Source organism: Peromyscus maniculatus, chromosome 4 (genome assembly GCF_049852395.1).
Source record: "Peromyscus maniculatus bairdii isolate BWxNUB_F1_BW_parent chromosome 4, HU_Pman_BW_mat_3.1, whole genome shotgun sequence".
In the NCBI taxonomy this organism is placed as follows: domain Eukaryota; kingdom Metazoa; phylum Chordata; class Mammalia; order Rodentia; family Cricetidae; genus Peromyscus; species Peromyscus maniculatus.
The window spans coordinates 14425857-14443008 of record NC_134855.1 but is presented as its reverse complement, the minus strand read 5'-3'; the positions used below and the strand labels follow the sequence as shown (position 1 = coordinate 14443008).

Genomic DNA, 17152 nt, shown 5'->3' with positions numbered 1-17152 from the left:
GCCCCAGGCCGCGGCGCAGAGCATGCTGGGACGGCTGCTGGGGCGGGGCCCTAACGAGGCGCTCAGCTTCCTCCAAGTTCTCTGGGAGCTGCTCGTTTCGTCCCTGGTGTCCGGGGTTCGGATGAATGATCAGTGAGTGTGTAGCTAAGGACTGTCCCGTATTTGGCTACCCCAGAGTCCACAACCTGAGACCGCCTGAAATGGACATTCATTCATTCGGGAACATTCTGCCTGGTCTGTCTTAGAGGCCAGCACATCAACAGCGCTGGAATTTGGGGGGCTCTTTCTAGTGTCTAATAATGTGTGTGAGTGGCCGGGACAGGGCAATGGCTTGAGGCACAAGGCTAGTGAAAATCCGGCTCAGCGACTTGCCAGTTTTGGGAATTGGGAAAGGCCCCAGCCTTACGGTGAACTGAATAGAAGCCACCTGCCCACACTGCTGAGACGGGGGACAGAGCCATTGTGAACCACAAAGAACTAGAGCCGCGAAAGCGGAGAGCGGTGGTGCATCCTTTTAATCCAGCATTAAAGAGGCAGAGGCAGGCAGATCTCTGTGAGTTCAAGTGCAGCCTGGTCTACACAGCAAATTCCAGGACTATGTAGACCCCTGTGGCCCAGAGTTGGGATTGATCAGAGTCTGGAGCACTGAAATAGACCTGTTGGTTCCTGGTATTTAATCTTCCGTGTACAGGACCTGTTTGTATGGGGCAAGTCTGACAAATTTCACCATCGTACTGGTAACTTGGTTTTTCGAGACAGGGTTTCTTTGTGTAGCTTTGCGCCTTTCCTGGAACGAGCTTTGTAGACCAGGCTGGCCTCGAACTCACAGATATCCGTCTGCCTCTGCCGCCTGCCTGCTGGGATTAAAGGCGTGCGCCACCACCGCCCAGCTGTACTGGTAACTTTTTTTTAGAGATGGTCTATGTAGAACAGGCTGACCTAAAACTCAGAGATCCTTCTGCCTTTGCTCCATGGTGCCATGAATAAAGGCATGCATCAATCCCCATGCCCCGTGGTGCTTGTAAAATTTTACTCTATTAACACTTTGCACATAAACCTGGAGAATAGTATAGAAGCAGCCATGCAGCTCCCCCCATCTCACTCACGGTAGTGGGGGCAGGCTGAAGGCTGCTCTGGATAGCAATTCCGCCTCAAGCCCTGTGGGCAAAGGGCACACTAGCCTGGTCTCCATGTCCCTCCACCCTGACTTTGTTCTGCCGAGTCACTGACACCAGCAGTGGGGTGCGGACGCTACATCACAGCTTCTAGAAAACTGCAACTTTCCTTGTAGCTGAGCTACAGGGCCCAGTAGTTTCGTGTCTTGTCTGAACATCTGATGCTAGGCTTCCACTCACCCAGCCTCAACTTGTGCAGCCAAGATGTGGCTCACCCAGTCGTACTGACAAGGTAGTGAGTCTTGTAATATGCTTGACTCCAGCGGTCAAGAACCTGGGGCTCTGATAAGCCAGCAATGACAGGGAACATCCCCTGGGGATGCAGACCTTGAGGTTAAATGAGCAGGGCTGGTTCTCCAGCACGAATCCCTTGACTAAGCCAGAAGGACAAGGCAGGACAAATGATCTTCAGGATTTATTTAGACAAGGAAGCTGTCAATCTGAACAGGAGGGGAAAAGGAAAATTTAAAAAAATCTATAGGAAAATGGTCCCCAAACCCCCACCCCTCAGCACATCACAGGGTGCTGATTATGCCTTGCGTGTCCTTGAACAATCTGTCAGACAGCCCAGAGACCTCCTGTTGACTCCCCAGGGTGTACGTGTCCTTTAAATTTAGTCTGAACTGCACTGTGTGAAAGGCTCATTGACACGTAACATGCATGAAAACTGACAGCCCCCAAAGGCTCTGCAAAGCGGAAGGCTCACAGCAGCGAGTTCACAAAGCCCTGCAATGTGGAATAGCTGTGACTCTGGTTGGTCCTATGGTCCTGGTGGGAGGACACTATCTACCGAGTGGGGCTGCCCTGCTGACTGTGGGAGCCACCCTGGGAAGGCTACAGCGTCAGCGGTCAGCTCGTGAGGCACTGAATGACAGAGAAAAGGCACAAGTCCCTGGACAGGCTGCTCACTTCCACACTGGCTCACTTAGTGTTCAGCTTAACCAAGTTGAGGCTGAGCCTGAGTTTATCCTACAGCTGAATTTGAGAGGATAGTGGAAGAAGCTTCTTACGAAAGTGCTGTTTTCAGCTTTAGTGATTTCTGAAAATTGATAGATTTTATAAAATGCCTTCCAGTAAATCAGTGAGTCTATCAACAGTGGGACTTTCCCCACAGGCCTGCAGTAAACTGTTAGGTGCAGCTGGTAGAAAGGAGCCCATCCTGCAGGTGGTCTCTGGGAACACTGCTTAGGCCGTGAAATGCTTTGGTGAAGACTGCACAGTTAGGGGCACATTTGGAAGACATGGTGGTGACGGTGGTGCAGAGGTGGTGGGAACTGGTGGCAGCTAGTGGTTCTCAAGAGTCCGCCTCATCCTTAACTTCAGTGATTCTGTCGATGGACTTGAGGATTTCAGCAACAAGGTTCAGGGTCTCTGCTCCAGACACCAGCTGCCTGAAACAGACAGATACCAGGGCCATTACTCGAGCTGTGCAAAAGCAGCCAGCGAGAGACCTAAAGGAAAGGGTCCCAGGCAGAGAGAACGTTCCTCAGATCAACCAAGGTTTGGCACACTGGACTTTGTGTGGCTGTCCTCAGGCCCATGTGCGTGTGCACTGGCCAGCTACCCTGGGTCTAGCAGGAGAGCTCAGGGCTAGCAGGTACAGATGGTGGGCTGGAAGCCAGACAAGTTCAGTAGAAACTGATTCTGAATTTTGCTCTTTGCCTAAGCCAAGGTAGTGGTGCAGGACTCTCAGTGATGTGGGGAGCAGTCACTGCAAGCCACATTCCTAGCCCTGTGGGGAACTACCGGGGGGACTGCTATGCTTTCATGTGTCAGATAAGTGCACTTTGACAGGTGTGCAGGCTGCAGCCTTGGGAGTGTTGAATCCGTCATCAACTGACTAGTGCACAGTGTGCTCACTGTGGTGGTCTTCTGGATAAGGGGGAAGTTACATCATCCCCTTTAGTCAGAGCTGCAGGGTCTGTAGGTCAAGGAGCTGAAGTCAAGCGGTGGTATCATGCACCCACATCTCCCAGGTAAGAAGGTTCTCTGGGGTTCAATTCCCAGTACTCACAAGGCAGCTCATAACTGCCTGCAATTCCAGTTTCAGGGGATCCGAAACCTTTACACAGACATACATGCAGGCAAAACACAAAGGTACATGCAATAAAAATAAATTTTTTTTTTTTTTTTTTTTTTTTTTTTTTTTTTTTTTGGTTTTTTCGAGACAGGGTTTCTCTGTGTAGCTTTGCGCCTTTCCTGGAGCTCACTTGGTAGCCCAGGCTGGCCTCGAACTCACAGAGATCCGCCTGCCTCTGCCTCCCGAGTGCTGGGATTAAAGGCGTGCGCCACCAACGCCCGGCTAATAAATTTTAAAAAATAAAAATCCTGCTGGAGAGATGGCTCAGCAGTTAAGAGCACTGGCTGCTTTTTAGAGGTCCTGAGTTCAATTCCCAGCAACCACATGGTGGCTAACAGTCATCTGTAATGAGATCTGGTGCCCTCTTCTAGCCTGTAAGCATTCATGCAGATAGAACACTATACAAAATAAAAAATAAAAATCCTGCCTGGCAGTGGTGGCCCACTCCTTTAATCTCAGCACTTAGGAGGCAGAGGCAGGCAGATCTCTGAGCTTGAGGTCAGCCTGGTCTATAGAGTTCCAGGTCAGCCAGGGCTACACAGAGAAACACTGGCTGGAAAAACCAAAATAGAAATAATAATTAAAAATAAAAACCTAGCCGGGCGGTGGTGGCGGCGCACGTCTTTAATTGCGGATCTTTGTGAGTTCAAGGCCAGCCTGGTCTACAGAGTGAGATCCAGGAAAGGTGCAAAGCTATACAGAGAAACCCTGTCTCAATAAATAAATAAATAAATAAATAAATAAATAAATAAATAATAAATAAATAAATAAATAAATAAAAAATAAATAAATAAATAAAAAATAAATAACCTAACCGGGCGGTGGTGGTGCACGCCTTTAATCCCAGCACTCAGGAGGCAGAGCCAGGCGGATCTCTGTGAGTTCAAGGCCAGCCTGCGCTACAGAGTGAGTTCCAGGAAAGGCGCAAAGCTACACAGAGAAACCCTGTCTTGAAAAACAAAAAAGCCCAAAAAAAACAAAAACCTAAATTGATAATGTGTACCTTTAGTCTCAGAACTTGAGAGACAGAAGCAGGGGATCTCTGTTAGTCTGAGGCCAGCGTGGTCTACACATAGTTCCAGAGCAGCCAGGGCTACATAGTGAGACTCTGTCTCAAAATAATCTCAAAAACAAGCCAGGCGTGGTGCATGCCTGTAATCCCAGCACTCTAAAGCAGAGGCAGACGGATCTCTGTGAGTTCAAGACCAGCCAGGTCTACATAGTTCTAGGCCAGTCAGACGCTATATGGTGAGACCCTGTCTCAAAATCAAAAGACTAACCCTGCTTGACTGCCTATAGTGTAAGCTGGCAGGTTAGCCAGACCACTTAGCACACTTCCCTCCCTGGTCTGGTCAGACTGTAGAGCTAGAACATCTGACAGCCAGGCCATCCAGGGACTCACTTTATGGACGCGTGTGCACTGTTCATGACAACATGGAGGTTCTGCAAGGCCACATCGGTGTTTTGCTTCACCACTGTAAGGCTGGCACCCTGGCCTGACCGCAGGGCTTCATTCTCTCGCTTGAAGTTGGACAGCTGTGCCTAGAAAGAGGGTGAGAAGTCAATGTTACAAGGCACTCCAGAGGAGAACCACTGCATCCTTCTGAAGAGGCACAGACATGCACACGGGGCTGAGCCCGGCCCTGATCCACTCACAACAGGTGCTTCTTGCCCGGTAGCTCAGGCTGGCCTTAAACTTATGACTATTCTTTTGCCTCAGCCTGCTGAATGCTGGGATAATAAGCAAACATCACCATGCTGGCTCACAATTTGTTTCTTCCCTGAACTCACATCTATGGGACTTTACAAAGGAAAAAACAGTTAAACCCTTCTCTCTACTTACCTGGAGCAAATTTATTTCCTGTTTCAGCTTCATGACATGATTTTCTGCTTTCACAGCCCGTTTCTGTGGCCCCCAAAATAAACACAATACACATCACTGAGGCCGTCAGTACAGGACACTTAGCTCCACAGATAGCAATCAACTATATAACCTCCCTTCCTGGTTACTCTGCCCATGGACACCCATCCCTTAGGACCCGGGCTCTGCCTCTGCTCACCAACAGCACTGGGGACCACCCACCCCAAGACACGACCTGTTTACAGTATCAGGGTATGCTGGCCTACCACAGAACACATACTCAGCATGGTGAGAGACTCAGGGTCCAGCTGTGGACTCTGGCAACAGCAGCAAGTGCCCTGTCTCAGCAGCTTCTTGTCCCCTGCCCACTACCCCAGAGCAGAGCCCCTCCGTACGGTCATCAGTTCGAGGTTCTGTTCAACTTGCTGGACCACCGACTCCAGGTCATGGAAATCACTCTCCTCCTTGATCATCTTCGCTTCCAACTTCCGCTCAAGCGTCCTCACCCTCAGTAAAGGAAACACTGAACTGAGTTCTCCAGGCCACTGGCAAGGATGCCTCCTACAGCACGTTAGCCTGATTAACTGGAGAAACCAACCCACTAGAGCCCATGGATGGAGCAGCTGCCTCGGGGAGCCACACGGCGGCAAGGACCTCCAGCCATTGCTGCTCCCAGTGGAAGGTACAGATACCATTTTCTCAAGCTCTGCCAACCAAGACAAAGTTCAGCTGGCTTGTGTCTGTTGCTTAAAACAGAACACAAAAGGTGTGTTTGCTGCTCTAAGGTTTATGGATGACAAGCAGCTAGGTACCTCATCCCTTGGAACCAGGTTCTCTGAATGGTAGAGAAGGTTTGTAAGGTGATGCCTAACTACAAGTTTACATACATTTCTGTTTGAGTTTCAGAGAAGCTCTGAACCTCATTAAGCTTTCTTCTGAGCTTAGAATTTTCATCTTTCAGCTGTAGAGGAAAAAAAAAAAAAACCCTCATTAGATACCCACACTACTGTGGAACATACTTCTGTTCTGGAATATTTTCTTTGGTCGGTCTGGAGGTAGAACCCAGAACCTTGCATTTGATGCAGGGCTGAAGTGTGGAGACACATCCCATTTGCTTATGAAATATCTTTCTGAGGCAGCATCTCCTGTAACCAGGTTGCCCTCTAACATGTTTCTATATAGCAAAGGGTAGCCTTGAACCTTCACTTTCCAAGAGCTAGAACGACAGCTGTGTACTATGTACCCAGCTCCAGAACTTAAATACCCCACCCTTCACCCTTATAGAGAAGATGACTGTGGCAACAGACTCGAATGTTTCTAGGTGACTAGTTTTAAAACCTTCACGTAGAACGTTCAGCAGGATGTCCCCAGGCCAACACTTCCAGCAGACCATTTCTTTATTCTAGCTCATGCCTGCCTGCCTCTGAGGTCACCACAGTACTTCCCAGCCTGCTATACTAACAGCACAACCAAAACCACCCAAGGGGAGAGTTCCCCATGGAGAAATTCCATTTTCTTTCTTATTTTTCAGGACCCAGGCCCTCCCAAGTGCTAGGAAAAATGCTACTACTGAGCTCCTCTCTAGGGAACTTCTACAGCAGGCTATTATGTGAATAACTGTCTTGTGTTTGGCATTAAGCTTAACCAGGCCACCCAGGAAGTGGACGGCTGCAGCTTTTCTCCGGAACACTGCTCGGCTGTGTTCGGTGGCGCACAGCCCTCACTTACTGCTTCGTAACTTATCTGCAGCGTCCGAAGGTGTCTGTCTCCCAGGGACTCCCCGTGAGCTGCGAAGTCTGTGTTAGGACTCCCCGCTGGAGATGCTGGGGAGACCCTTGAGTCAGTGTCACTCAGCGTCCATGGGGGCAAAGACTCAGGACCTGCCAGCTCCGATGCGTTGGAAAAAAAGGAAAGGTAGGTGCCACAGGGCGATGAATTCTCTGTGGCCCTAGAGGAATGAGTCTGCTCCACAGCAGATGGCAGGTAGGCTTCATTCCATCCATCTTCCTCCTCATCGTCCTCCAGGTTGCTGGCTCTTGTCGGGTCTTCAAAAAACGGCTGCTGATATTCCAGGCCATACCCCACGGGCTGGGAGGCAGGGGAGCTGTGGTCTAGTCCCAGTGGGTGCCTCGAGGCTTCCTAAAAACAGTGGAGATAAACATTTCGACTTGCAAGCCAACGCTCAGCTTGCACAAAGCAGGCCTATCTCATCTACCAAAGGGGCCAGGCAGCTGCTCCCCCCCAGTTTCTCCATCAGCAGCCACAGCTGTCCTGCTTTGCTCCCCACACTCCAGTGTCTGTCTCCAAAGCTGTAAGTTAGAAGAGATGTTGTCAAAGGCAACCACCGACAGCTTCCCAGATGTACCTTCGGGTAAATTCGACTGTTGGTTGTGTCTTCTTTTGATAGGCTGAGGTTCTTGGTTTTCAGAAACTCTTTGAAGGAAAACGGATTGGCTTCTTCAAGATCTTCAAGTTTGTCACCTGAAATAATGGACACCGCAAAGACTGTTAAAGGGTCCGACCACATCTCGTGTCTCCATCACATCTCAACTGTGGCTCAAAGAAGGCTACAGAACAAGAAAGCTGCCCAAAGAGGGTGGAACAGGCCTGCTTTGGCTTGCTCTCACCCCTTGGCCTCCCCCAGATATCCCTTGCTACCTTAAAAAAAAAAAAATGCTGTGCCAAAGATCAAATCCAGGGTCCCCACACACATCCAGGCAACTGGTCTACCACTGAAGCTCTCCAGTGAATCTTCCAGATGGCTAAGGCTGACTTTGCTCCACCCACTCAGTGTGGGCTAAAGGTTACCCCTGTAGGTGCTTCAAAGCTTCTGAGATGCCACAGAAACCAGAACTACTCCATGTCATCCCTTCCTCTGACCTTTTCTCCAGGTACCCTTGTTGACTAACCTCTGCCTTTCTCCACACCTACCACACTCCAGTTACTTATGTGGGTCTCTTCCAGGTGCCGGCCTGAGTCAAGTAGGCTCCTGTGACTTGTGTCCTGCTGACTCTACAGGGCCCTTTGATGATATTCTCCACCTCCCAGGCACCTCTTGACACCTTAGGTTATCTTGCCCTCACACCCAGTCTCCAAATCCTTGGACTTCTATCTCCACTGATCTTTTGGGCTCCAGGTACACCCATTAAACCCTGTCATTGACTGTCCATGGCCAGACCATGCCTGGCACCGTTTCTGAGGAAGAGGACAAGAAGAATCACTGAGCTACTCTACCTCCAAAGCGCGTCTCATGGGCTCCCGATGGACCTTGCTTAGTACATTTCCCCTTTCCATAGCCAAAATCTGCAAAGAGACATTATCAGCTCACCGTAATCACAGCAAGCCTTATGACTGCAGCATTTGTCCAGGGAGGTGAAGACCGCAGACCGCCTGACTCCCACTGACTGGCCCTGGTCTGGGACTAAAAGGATGTCTCCTGAAGCTGGGCGCAGTGAACTACACACTCCTGCGCCCTCACGGCGCAGGTGCCGATGAAACGCAGACCCACTAGGTCCAGCCCCTGGCCTCTCCCAATCCGGTGGGCTGAAGTGGTCTCCAAGCTCCACCGGGCACTGACCTTCCTGCCTTGGGGCGGGCGGGCGGGCTGTGGGGAGGGCTCCCCGCGCGGTCCAGCTCCGCACTGCGGCCGGCGCCCCGACTCTCACCTGTGTCTCCTACCGAAGCCAGCACCGGGCTGGGCACATAGCACATAAACGTCGGCCGAAAGCCGAAGAGGTGGGGGTGCAGATCCCCGCCATGGGGGCGCTCACAGTCTAGCTGGGGGAGACAAGACCGGCGCTCATAGAACGCAGGAGCTGTAAGCGACAACGAGAGCGGCTTCACCGCGGGTCGCCTCCGCCCGCGCCCCCCGACCCGGCCTGGCCCCAGTCGCGTGCTGCTCACCGTCGGGAACCACGAGGCTCCGCGTCCGCGATAGTGGGGGCGCGCCCGGACGCCGCGCGTAGCCCGACATCGCCGCGCCCTAGCCCGGCCGCGACCCCATGGCCCACCGAGCCGCTGCCAGCCTATGCCCGATCCGGCACGGCCGGCCGGAAGCCAGCGCCGAACGCCGCGGGGCGGGGCCGGAAGCGGAAGTGACCGCAGAAGCGCGGCGGCGCGATGGCGACGGCGGTGTGGGCGGCCGCGCGGTTGCTTCGGGGCTCTGCGGCTCGGTGCGCGCGGCCCAGGTAAGTCGAGGCGCGACCGGTCGGGAAGAAGTGGGGACTGGGGGGACCAGGCACCCTATAGAACTGGAAGAGGAGAATAAACCCTGGGGCAGAGCGCAGGCGCGTTGGGCCTGGAGAACGAGCCCCAGCACTGGAAGTTGTTTGGAGGGGTTGGTAGTAGAGTCAGCCGGCTGGGGTCTTCTGGATCCAAGGGCAAGAGTTCCTGAGGGGCAGGGCTGGCCCAGGGCCTTACATGCGGGGAGCGGTTTTTTACACAGACTGCTGTCCTGAATGGGCAGTGAAGACCCAAAGACCTGGGGCTGGAGAGATGGATCAGCAGTTGAGAGTACCGATTGCTCCCTCTGGGTTTGGTTACCAGCACCCACATGATGGCCAACAGCATTCATAACTCCACTTCCAGGGGATCCAGCGCCCTCTTCTGACCTCCTTGGATACCAGACATGTATAATTATTTTTCTGTTAAAAAGGACCCAAAGATCTGAACCTGCTTGCCTGCGGTCCTGTGGCAGAACCTGGATCCATGGCTCTTACACATTCTGTTGAGGCCCATGGAGTAAATTCTACTGAAGACTTCCCTGTTGGCTTCTCATGCACTCACATGTGCACGTGCGTGGTCACCACTGGTGCATGTAACTGGCTGGTTGCTCTGTTGTAGGTTTGGACCTCCTGCACACAGACAGTTCAGCAGTGGCGCCACATATCCCAACATCCCCCTCTCTTCTCCCTTACCCGGAGTGCCCAAGTCTGTCTTCGCTACAGTTGATGGACAGGAAAAGTTTGAAACCAAAGTTACGACGCTGGACAATGGACTTCGTGTGGCATCTCAAAATAAGTTTGGACAATTCTGTACCGTAGGAAGTAAGTTCTGTTGGCATGCTGAGGTGGGCTCTCCAGTTTGACAGCTGTAATTACTGTGTCCGTCTTAGACCACTCACAGGGGAAGCTTGTTAATCTTGAAAACTTACCCAAGATGTGAACAATGGCCATAGGAGGTGGTATGTAAGGCATGCCCCTCCCCCATTTTACTTTTGTGTAATTCTAGAAGTTTCCATTGTGTATAGGATAGGATTCCATAAACATTAACTTGTGTGTGTCTGTAAGACTGTCACCAAGTATAAAAGATGTGTTCATTGCCCTCATGTGATGATGATTGGTCAAGATACAACCATGGCCTTGAAAGCTTTCTGTTGACTAAATATGTTTTGAATATCTGACATAACCTGTCAATTTTCTTCTTCTTAACAGTTCTTATTAATTCAGGATCACGATATGAAGCAAAATATCTCAGTGGAATTGCTCATTTTTTGGAAAAATTGGCATTTTCGGTCAGTGTAATTTTTATGACTTTTCAGTTTTTCTCTTTTTAAAACTTGTATTAGTTAATGATTCAGTTGTGAAGTTGATGCTAAATCGTAAAAGACAGGAGGTAATTTTGTGTGTTTAAAAGCAAAAGTAAACTTTCCTTGCTATTTCTTGGGTTTTGGATTGCTTACTTAAGCGTTCTTGTTTTTGTAGTCTACTGCTCGATTTGGCAGCAAAGATGAAATTCTGCTTACCCTGGAGAAGCATGGTGGTATCTGTGACTGCCAGACCTCAAGGTGTGTGTCCGTGTGGAACTAGTCTCTTCATTCTTGGTCCTGCCTATCTCTTGGAGCCCCTCGAATCTGAGAGGCTGCAGAGATTAACAGCGGGCCTGATGGAGTGCTGAGGATACAAAGCATGCCATGCTTGTTTCTTCCCTGACATCCTGGGAACTTGTAATTGCCCAGCCTTGACCTGTGAGGAATGCTAAGCTAGACAGCAGGCCCCTGACAGCTGTCTGAAGCTGGGCATGTGTCCACGTGAAGCCAGTCTTCATCTGGACCAGCTGGGGAAGCCTGGAGAGAGGGAGAACCAGCTCTGTCTGGTTCCGCAGTATCTGTGGAAAGCCTCACTGTGGACATTCGTGGCTCCTCTGGTGTAAACCTGCCATTGTGGCTTATTTCCATCTAGAGACACCACCATGTATGCTGTGTCTGCTGACAGCAAAGGCTTGGACACTGTGGTGGGCCTGCTGGCTGACGTGGTTCTGCACCCCTGCCTGACAGGTGTGGCTCTGGGCTGGGTTCTTGGGGGGGCTTTGGAAGGGCTGTAACTGAGGGAGGGCACCGTTGGAGCTAGATACTCGTGTGTCAGTCATTGGAGGTGGCGCCAGTGTTTAAACAAGTTGTACAGATGCTTAGTACTTTCATACATCTCTCTGAAAAGTTAAAGGGTTTATTGAAATTCTGTTTGAGAAATGCCTTTTATCCTGTGTGTAAAAACACTCTATGTCATCGATGCCTACAGAAGTTTCCCTTGCATGGTCTCCATTATCCCTGGCCTTGCAAATAGCAGGACTTGGAGATTCCTGTTAGGAGGATCCTGGAGGGAACAGCTGCTGGTCCCCTCCAGCTGCCCTTTGCAGAGCAGCCTGGCCTCATATCTCCGCTGAGGAATAGAACCCTGACTCAGTTGGTGTCTGTTTCCTAAGCGCCATCACACCCACCTTGTGTCGTCACAGGTGTGTTTTGGAACAGACAGCAGATGAGGCAGCTGAGCTTGGAGCAGGTCCAAGGGGCTGCAGAACAGAGCACGACAAGAGGCCGGGGTCCCTAATAGTCATCTGGCATGCTCCCTTTCATACACAGGTGCTCTAAGGCTTTCCCTAGAAGGTGATTACATCACCTGCCAGGCCATGCTGCTCAGGTGTAGTGTTGCTGCCTTCCACCCTGTTGGTTCAGACCAAACCCGTTTGGATTCTTGCAGATGAAGAAATTGAGATGACAAGGATGGCTGTCCAGTTTGAACTTGAGGACCTGAACATGAGACCTGATCCAGAGCCACTGCTCACCGAGATGATTCATGAAGTAAAATAGGAGCCCACATGTGCTTCTTCTCCCTGCTGTTGGCCTTGCAGGTGGCGAGGCTTACAGAGCAGGCTTAGCTTCTTAGTTGTTTTTGGAGACAGTTGCTATACTGTTCAGGTTTGGTCTTGAACTCATAATCTCCCTGCCTCAGTTTCCTGAGTGCTAAGATAGGCATGTGCCACCTCTCAAACAAACAGAGCCAGACCATAGATCACGCCCAGCCTTTTTGTCACGGTTGTGGCTATAGCCCATGTTGGGGAGTCTTGCCTTGGGATCTGCTGTTTTCTTTCTCACTTTTGTTTATTCCCCTTCTGTCTGCCTCAGGCTGCTTTTAGGGAGAACACAGTGGGTCTGCACCGGTTTTGCCCTGCAGAAAACATAGCAAAGATTGATCGAGAAGTGCTGCATTCCTACCTGAAGAACTACTACACCCCTGACCGTATGGTGCTTGCTGGAGTGGGAGTGGAGCATGAACACCTGGTGGAATGTGCCAGAAAGTACCTCCTGGGAGCTCAGCCTGCCTGGGGAGCTACTGGGGCTGTGGACGTTGACAGATCAGTGGCACAGTACACTGGGGGGATCATCAAGGTAACTCAGCAGCAAGACTCTCAGGCCTTGTGCCATGTATCCTCTGGATATTGCTTTAATGGATGTGTGTGTGCTTCCCCCTAGTGTATAGTCCAGCGCTGACACTATGAGGATGTCACTTGTTTAAGGCAAGAATTGACAGGGCTGAGGTCACCTGGTGTCTGGTTGAGTGTGGCTGTTTGCTTAGTGGCAGTTTGCCAGTCTTGCTGACGACACATGTCTGGTTGGTTACAGGTGGAGAGAGACATGTCCAATGTCAGCCTTGGTCCAACCCCAATTCCTGAGCTCACACACATCATGGTGGGACTAGAGAGCTGTTCCTTCCTGGTGAGTCCCAGTATAGGTCGGGTGCATCAGGAGGGCCAAGGCACTGTGGCTGACTGTTGTCCCTCTGCATTCCATAGGAGGAGGACTTCATCCCCTTTGCTGTGCTGAATATGATGATGGGAGGAGGGGGCTCCTTCTCAGCTGGAGGGCCTGGCAAAGGCATGTTCTCTAGGCTCTACCTCAACGTGCTCAATCGGTGGGTATGGCTGGGCTCCTGCTGCTGTCTCTGCACTGCTGTGTGCATGGACTGTGCTGACACCTTCCAGCCATCCTGTCCCTTGACCCAGACAATATATCCCCTCCCAGGCACCACTGGATGTACAATGCAACCTCCTACCACCACAGCTATGAAGACACGGGCCTCCTATGCATTCATGCCAGTGCAGACCCAAGACAGGTAAAGGCAGCACTGTGTCTGTACAGCCCGCAGCCCTCACTTCTCCACATACGCTCCAAAGCAGTACCACAGCTCTGGGGATGCTGGCAGGGGTATTCCTGAAGTCAGCAGGCAGGCCAGTGCTTCAGCTCACACCCTTATCTCATGCTCCTTTACAGGTTCGAGAAATGGTGGAAATCATCACCAAGGAGTTTATCTTGATGGGCAGGACAGTAGATCTGGTAAGGCCTGGAGCATCCCTTGCACTCTGCTCTACCTAAGTCTCACACCTGAAGGAGCCACAGGCTGAGCCATTCTCCTGTGGAGCCTCCTCAGTGCTACCCCAAGGCAGTCTGTCCCTCTCAGTGGTTCTTATAGAATGGCCATGAGTTAATGCAGCATTATACAAGATGAGCAATAATGTGGGGTCTTTTCTAGACCTTTCTTTGGCTCCATTTTACGTTGGAACCCAAGTTTTTTTTTTTTTGTTTTGTTTTGTTTTTTTTCTTCTTCAAGATGGGATTTCTTTGTGCAGCCCTGGCTGTCCTGGAACTCTAGTCCAGGTTGGCCTCTGCCTCCCGAGTGCTGGGATTAAAGGTGTGGCCACCATGCCTGGCTTTAGGTTTTTGGTATCTTAATATTTGGAAGTTTTGTTACTTCCTGGGCCAGAGCTCATAAAAGCAAGGTGATTTTACATGTGTTAGTTACAGGTTGGCACAGCACAGGTGCAGTGGATATGGTGGAGGATGTATTTTGCCTTTCCTTCTTTCTCCATAATGCATGTTTCCTTCAGTGACCACATGTCACATACTGTCTTTTTAAGGAAAAAAGGCAGCATTGTTGAAAAAATTAAAATGTGCTTAAAAATTAAAAGTGCGGTGGCAAGGCAAGGTAATGCATAATGCATGCCTTTGATTCCAGCTCTCAGGAAGTGGAGGCAGAGGTCATGAGTTCAAGGCCAGCCTAAGCTAATGTAAAGAATAAACCAAAGTCTGGGGGTATGGCTCAGTGGTAGAGAGCTTGCTAGGTATGCTCAAGGCCCTCGGTTCCACCCCCAGCACAGCCAAAATTAATGCTCTACTAATAACTTGATAAAGTGCTTTCCACTAGTGTCAAATCTATTTAAGATAAATTTACAGTATTAATTATTTGCCTGAAATTGTACAAGTGACAAGTAACTTATTTTAAGACAGATTCATAATAGAGCCAGGCTGACCTCAGATTTGCAGTCCTCCTGCCCCACCTCTTCCTGAATGCTGGCCTTACAGGGGAGTGCTGACATACCCAGCTTGATCTTCCCCTGCTGGTCCTGATTCTTTGGTACCATAGTTGAAGTCCACACCTGGCCAGAGGCTCAGCTGTTGATTCTGCTGCCTCTGATTACTTCCAGGGCTAGTGGTCTGAGTCCTGTGCTCAGGACTCTGAGCAGCCAGAGTCTTTGTTTCATCAACATCCTCTATTTTCCTGTGCAGCCAAGTGTGGCTTCCTGATGCATGTTGCTTTCCTGTGATTCAAACAGGCAGCAGAGAGTAGGCATGGGCCTGTCTCGGGTGTAATGAAGGCCTTTCTAGTGCAATTCCTCTCATGCCCAGGAGGTGTACCAGACTGGAAACCAGACGGGGAACAGCATCTCCACTCTGCTCATCTTTGGGCTCATGGAGGCCTTTTTACTGGGACATGTTCAGGTCAGCCCCTCTGCCAGCTTGAGCCAGCTATAAGTGACTGGTGGTGTTTGACTCTCAGGTGGAGCTAGAGCGGGCCAAGACACAGCTGATGTCCATGCTCATGATGAACCTGGAGTCCAGGCCTGTGATCTTCGAGGATGTGGGGAGGCAGGTGTTGGCTACACATTCAAGAAAGCTGCCCCACGAGCTGTGCACGCTCATTCGTGAGTACACACAAAAGCCTGGGCTGGGCTATTGGAGACTGTCCTGGAGCAGACAGACAGATGGTCTGTTGTCTGCCACACCACAAGTTCTGCTTTCCCCAACAGTCTGGCAGGGAAGACCAGGGTAGAACTCAGACTCTGTTCTCCGCTCCATCCTGTACCAGGCCTAGGCTCCTTGGCCCTGGGGACTAGGTGGTCCTAGCGGTGGAGCGGTGTCACTGGGTTTGGACACTGTGGTTCAGGCAGTGTGTTTCATGGCTTGTGTTTAATTTGCCTGTAATTTTCTGGAAATTGAGTGTGAAGCTGGGTACAGAACTGTAGGTGGGGGCAGCTTGGGTACTGTCACCTGTCCTTCAGAAGACACCCTAACCATCTGCCTGGGCTTGGAATCCAGGTCTGGGACAGGTGCTTGTCCTGGCCTCATCTTCTCTAGAAAATGAGCTGACCTGGTTGTGGTTCTAGAGGATGGATTGCTGGGACCCCTTCTGAAGGCTGGGCTGTGTGTGCATGGCTGCCATGAAGCTGTAGCACTGAGGGAATAGTCTGGATTTTTTTCTTTAGACAGGAAAATAAAGTAGACTTTTGACAGCCCACTGTCTAAACATGAGATTCCTGATGGGGTGACTATGCCCTCATTGTTGGATTGTTTAAGTCTCACAGATTCACAGCTCACATTGACCTCAAACTCTAGATCTTCCGGCTTGGCCTTCTGAGTGTGCATCACCCTGCGTGGCTGCCCTTGTGTTTGAAAATAGTTTTTGCTGCTGCTGCTTAGGGGATTTGAGACAGGGTCTTATGTAGCCCAGGCTGGTGTTGGTCCCGATCCTCCTGCCTCTCCCTCCTAAATGCTGGGATGACAGGTGCACACCATTCCACTCAGTGTGGACATAGTTTTAAGTCACTGTAGTTCCTTACCTAATGGAAACTTACCCTGACTTTGCCCTGACTCACCCTTGGTCCAGCTGCCGCTGAGCTTCCTGGATCTCTCAGCAGCCCCCACCTCCATCCCCAGTGGTGGGGATGATGGAGATCAGGGCTCCTCAGCCTGCCTTTGTGGCCTGCACACACAACCTGAGATGGAGATGGAGGCTCTTCTCTTCCTCACCGCCTCTTGCTCTCTGTTGTAGGCAATGTGAAGCCAGAAGATATCAAGAGGGTTGCTTCCAAGATGCTCCGTGGGAAGCCTGCTGTGGCCGCCCTGGGTGACTTGACTGACCTCCCCACCTATGAGCATGTCCAGGCAGCGCTGTCTAGCAGAGATGGGCGCCTGCCCAGGACATACCGGCTCTTTCGGTAGAGTCCCTCCAGGGCCCTTGAGGGCAGGCTGCGGAGTGCTTCTGTGCATGTTATTGTTGGTGTGGACACTGCATAAGGATGGCGTCTCTGTAAACAGTGCCAACAGTGAGACTGAAAACGTGAATGAAAGTTACTGTTGCCACTGTACCTGTGTCTCCCAAACACAAGTGGCTTTGCCTCCATCTAATAAGTGTTCTTTACTGAGTGCCTGTCTGGCCACTAGAAATTCTGAAGCAAGGAAGGCTGGGGAGTAAGGCACAGGCTTGAGGTCAGATCAGGAGCCCCAGGGATCCAGGGAGACAAACCATTACAACCGAAAGCACACAGGGCCTCTCCAGTGTTAGGATTACAGGCACCGCCATACTCATTTTTTTCCCCCTTTAAATCGGATCTCACAGCATAGCCCTGACCGGCCTGGAACTCAATATGTAGACAGCAAGCTGGCCTCAAACTCATAGAGATTCTCCTGCCTCTGTCTCCAAGTGC

General features: G+C 50.9%; 2 protein-coding genes across 6 annotated transcripts; one reads left to right on the top strand and one right to left on the bottom strand.

Moving 5' to 3' along the window:
* Positions 1-1577: 1577 nt before the first annotated feature.
* Entr1 (endosome associated trafficking regulator 1) lies at positions 1578-9161 on the bottom strand. Of its 5 annotated transcripts, none has more exons than XM_015999467.3 (10): positions 9020-9161; positions 8782-8931; positions 8445-8537; positions 7482-7597; positions 6845-7255; positions 6004-6077; positions 5512-5623; positions 5099-5161; positions 4658-4797; positions 1578-2566 (listed from the first exon to the last, which is right to left on the bottom strand). In XM_015999467.3, exons 1-10 carry the CDS (start codon positions 9087-9089, stop codon positions 2470-2472), a joined length of 1326 nt encoding a protein of 441 aa, XP_015854953.1. In that variant the 5' UTR covers positions 9090-9161; the 3' UTR covers positions 1578-2469. The 5 variants fall into 5 exon arrangements, with proteins under 5 accessions (XP_015854953.1, XP_006981038.1, XP_006981039.1 ...); XM_006980976.4 differs by lacking the exon at positions 8445-8537 and adding an exon at positions 8351-8419; XM_006980977.4 differs by lacking the exons at positions 8445-8537; positions 8782-8931 and adding an exon at positions 8351-8419 and having other exon boundaries at positions 9020-9160.
* A 10-nt stretch (positions 9162-9171) lies between these two features.
* Positions 9172-16856, top strand: Pmpca (peptidase, mitochondrial processing subunit alpha). The gene is made up of 13 exons (XM_006980975.4): positions 9172-9303; positions 9959-10161; positions 10549-10628; positions 10819-10901; positions 11296-11390; positions 12091-12191; positions 12516-12779; positions 13014-13106; positions 13184-13302; positions 13413-13503; positions 13662-13724; positions 15226-15370; positions 16498-16856. The coding sequence occupies exons 1-13, from the start codon at positions 9236-9238 to the stop codon at positions 16665-16667; spliced, it is 1575 nt and encodes a 524-aa protein (XP_006981037.1). The 5' UTR covers positions 9172-9235; the 3' UTR covers positions 16668-16856.
* The last annotated feature ends 296 nt before the right edge of the window (positions 16857-17152 follow it).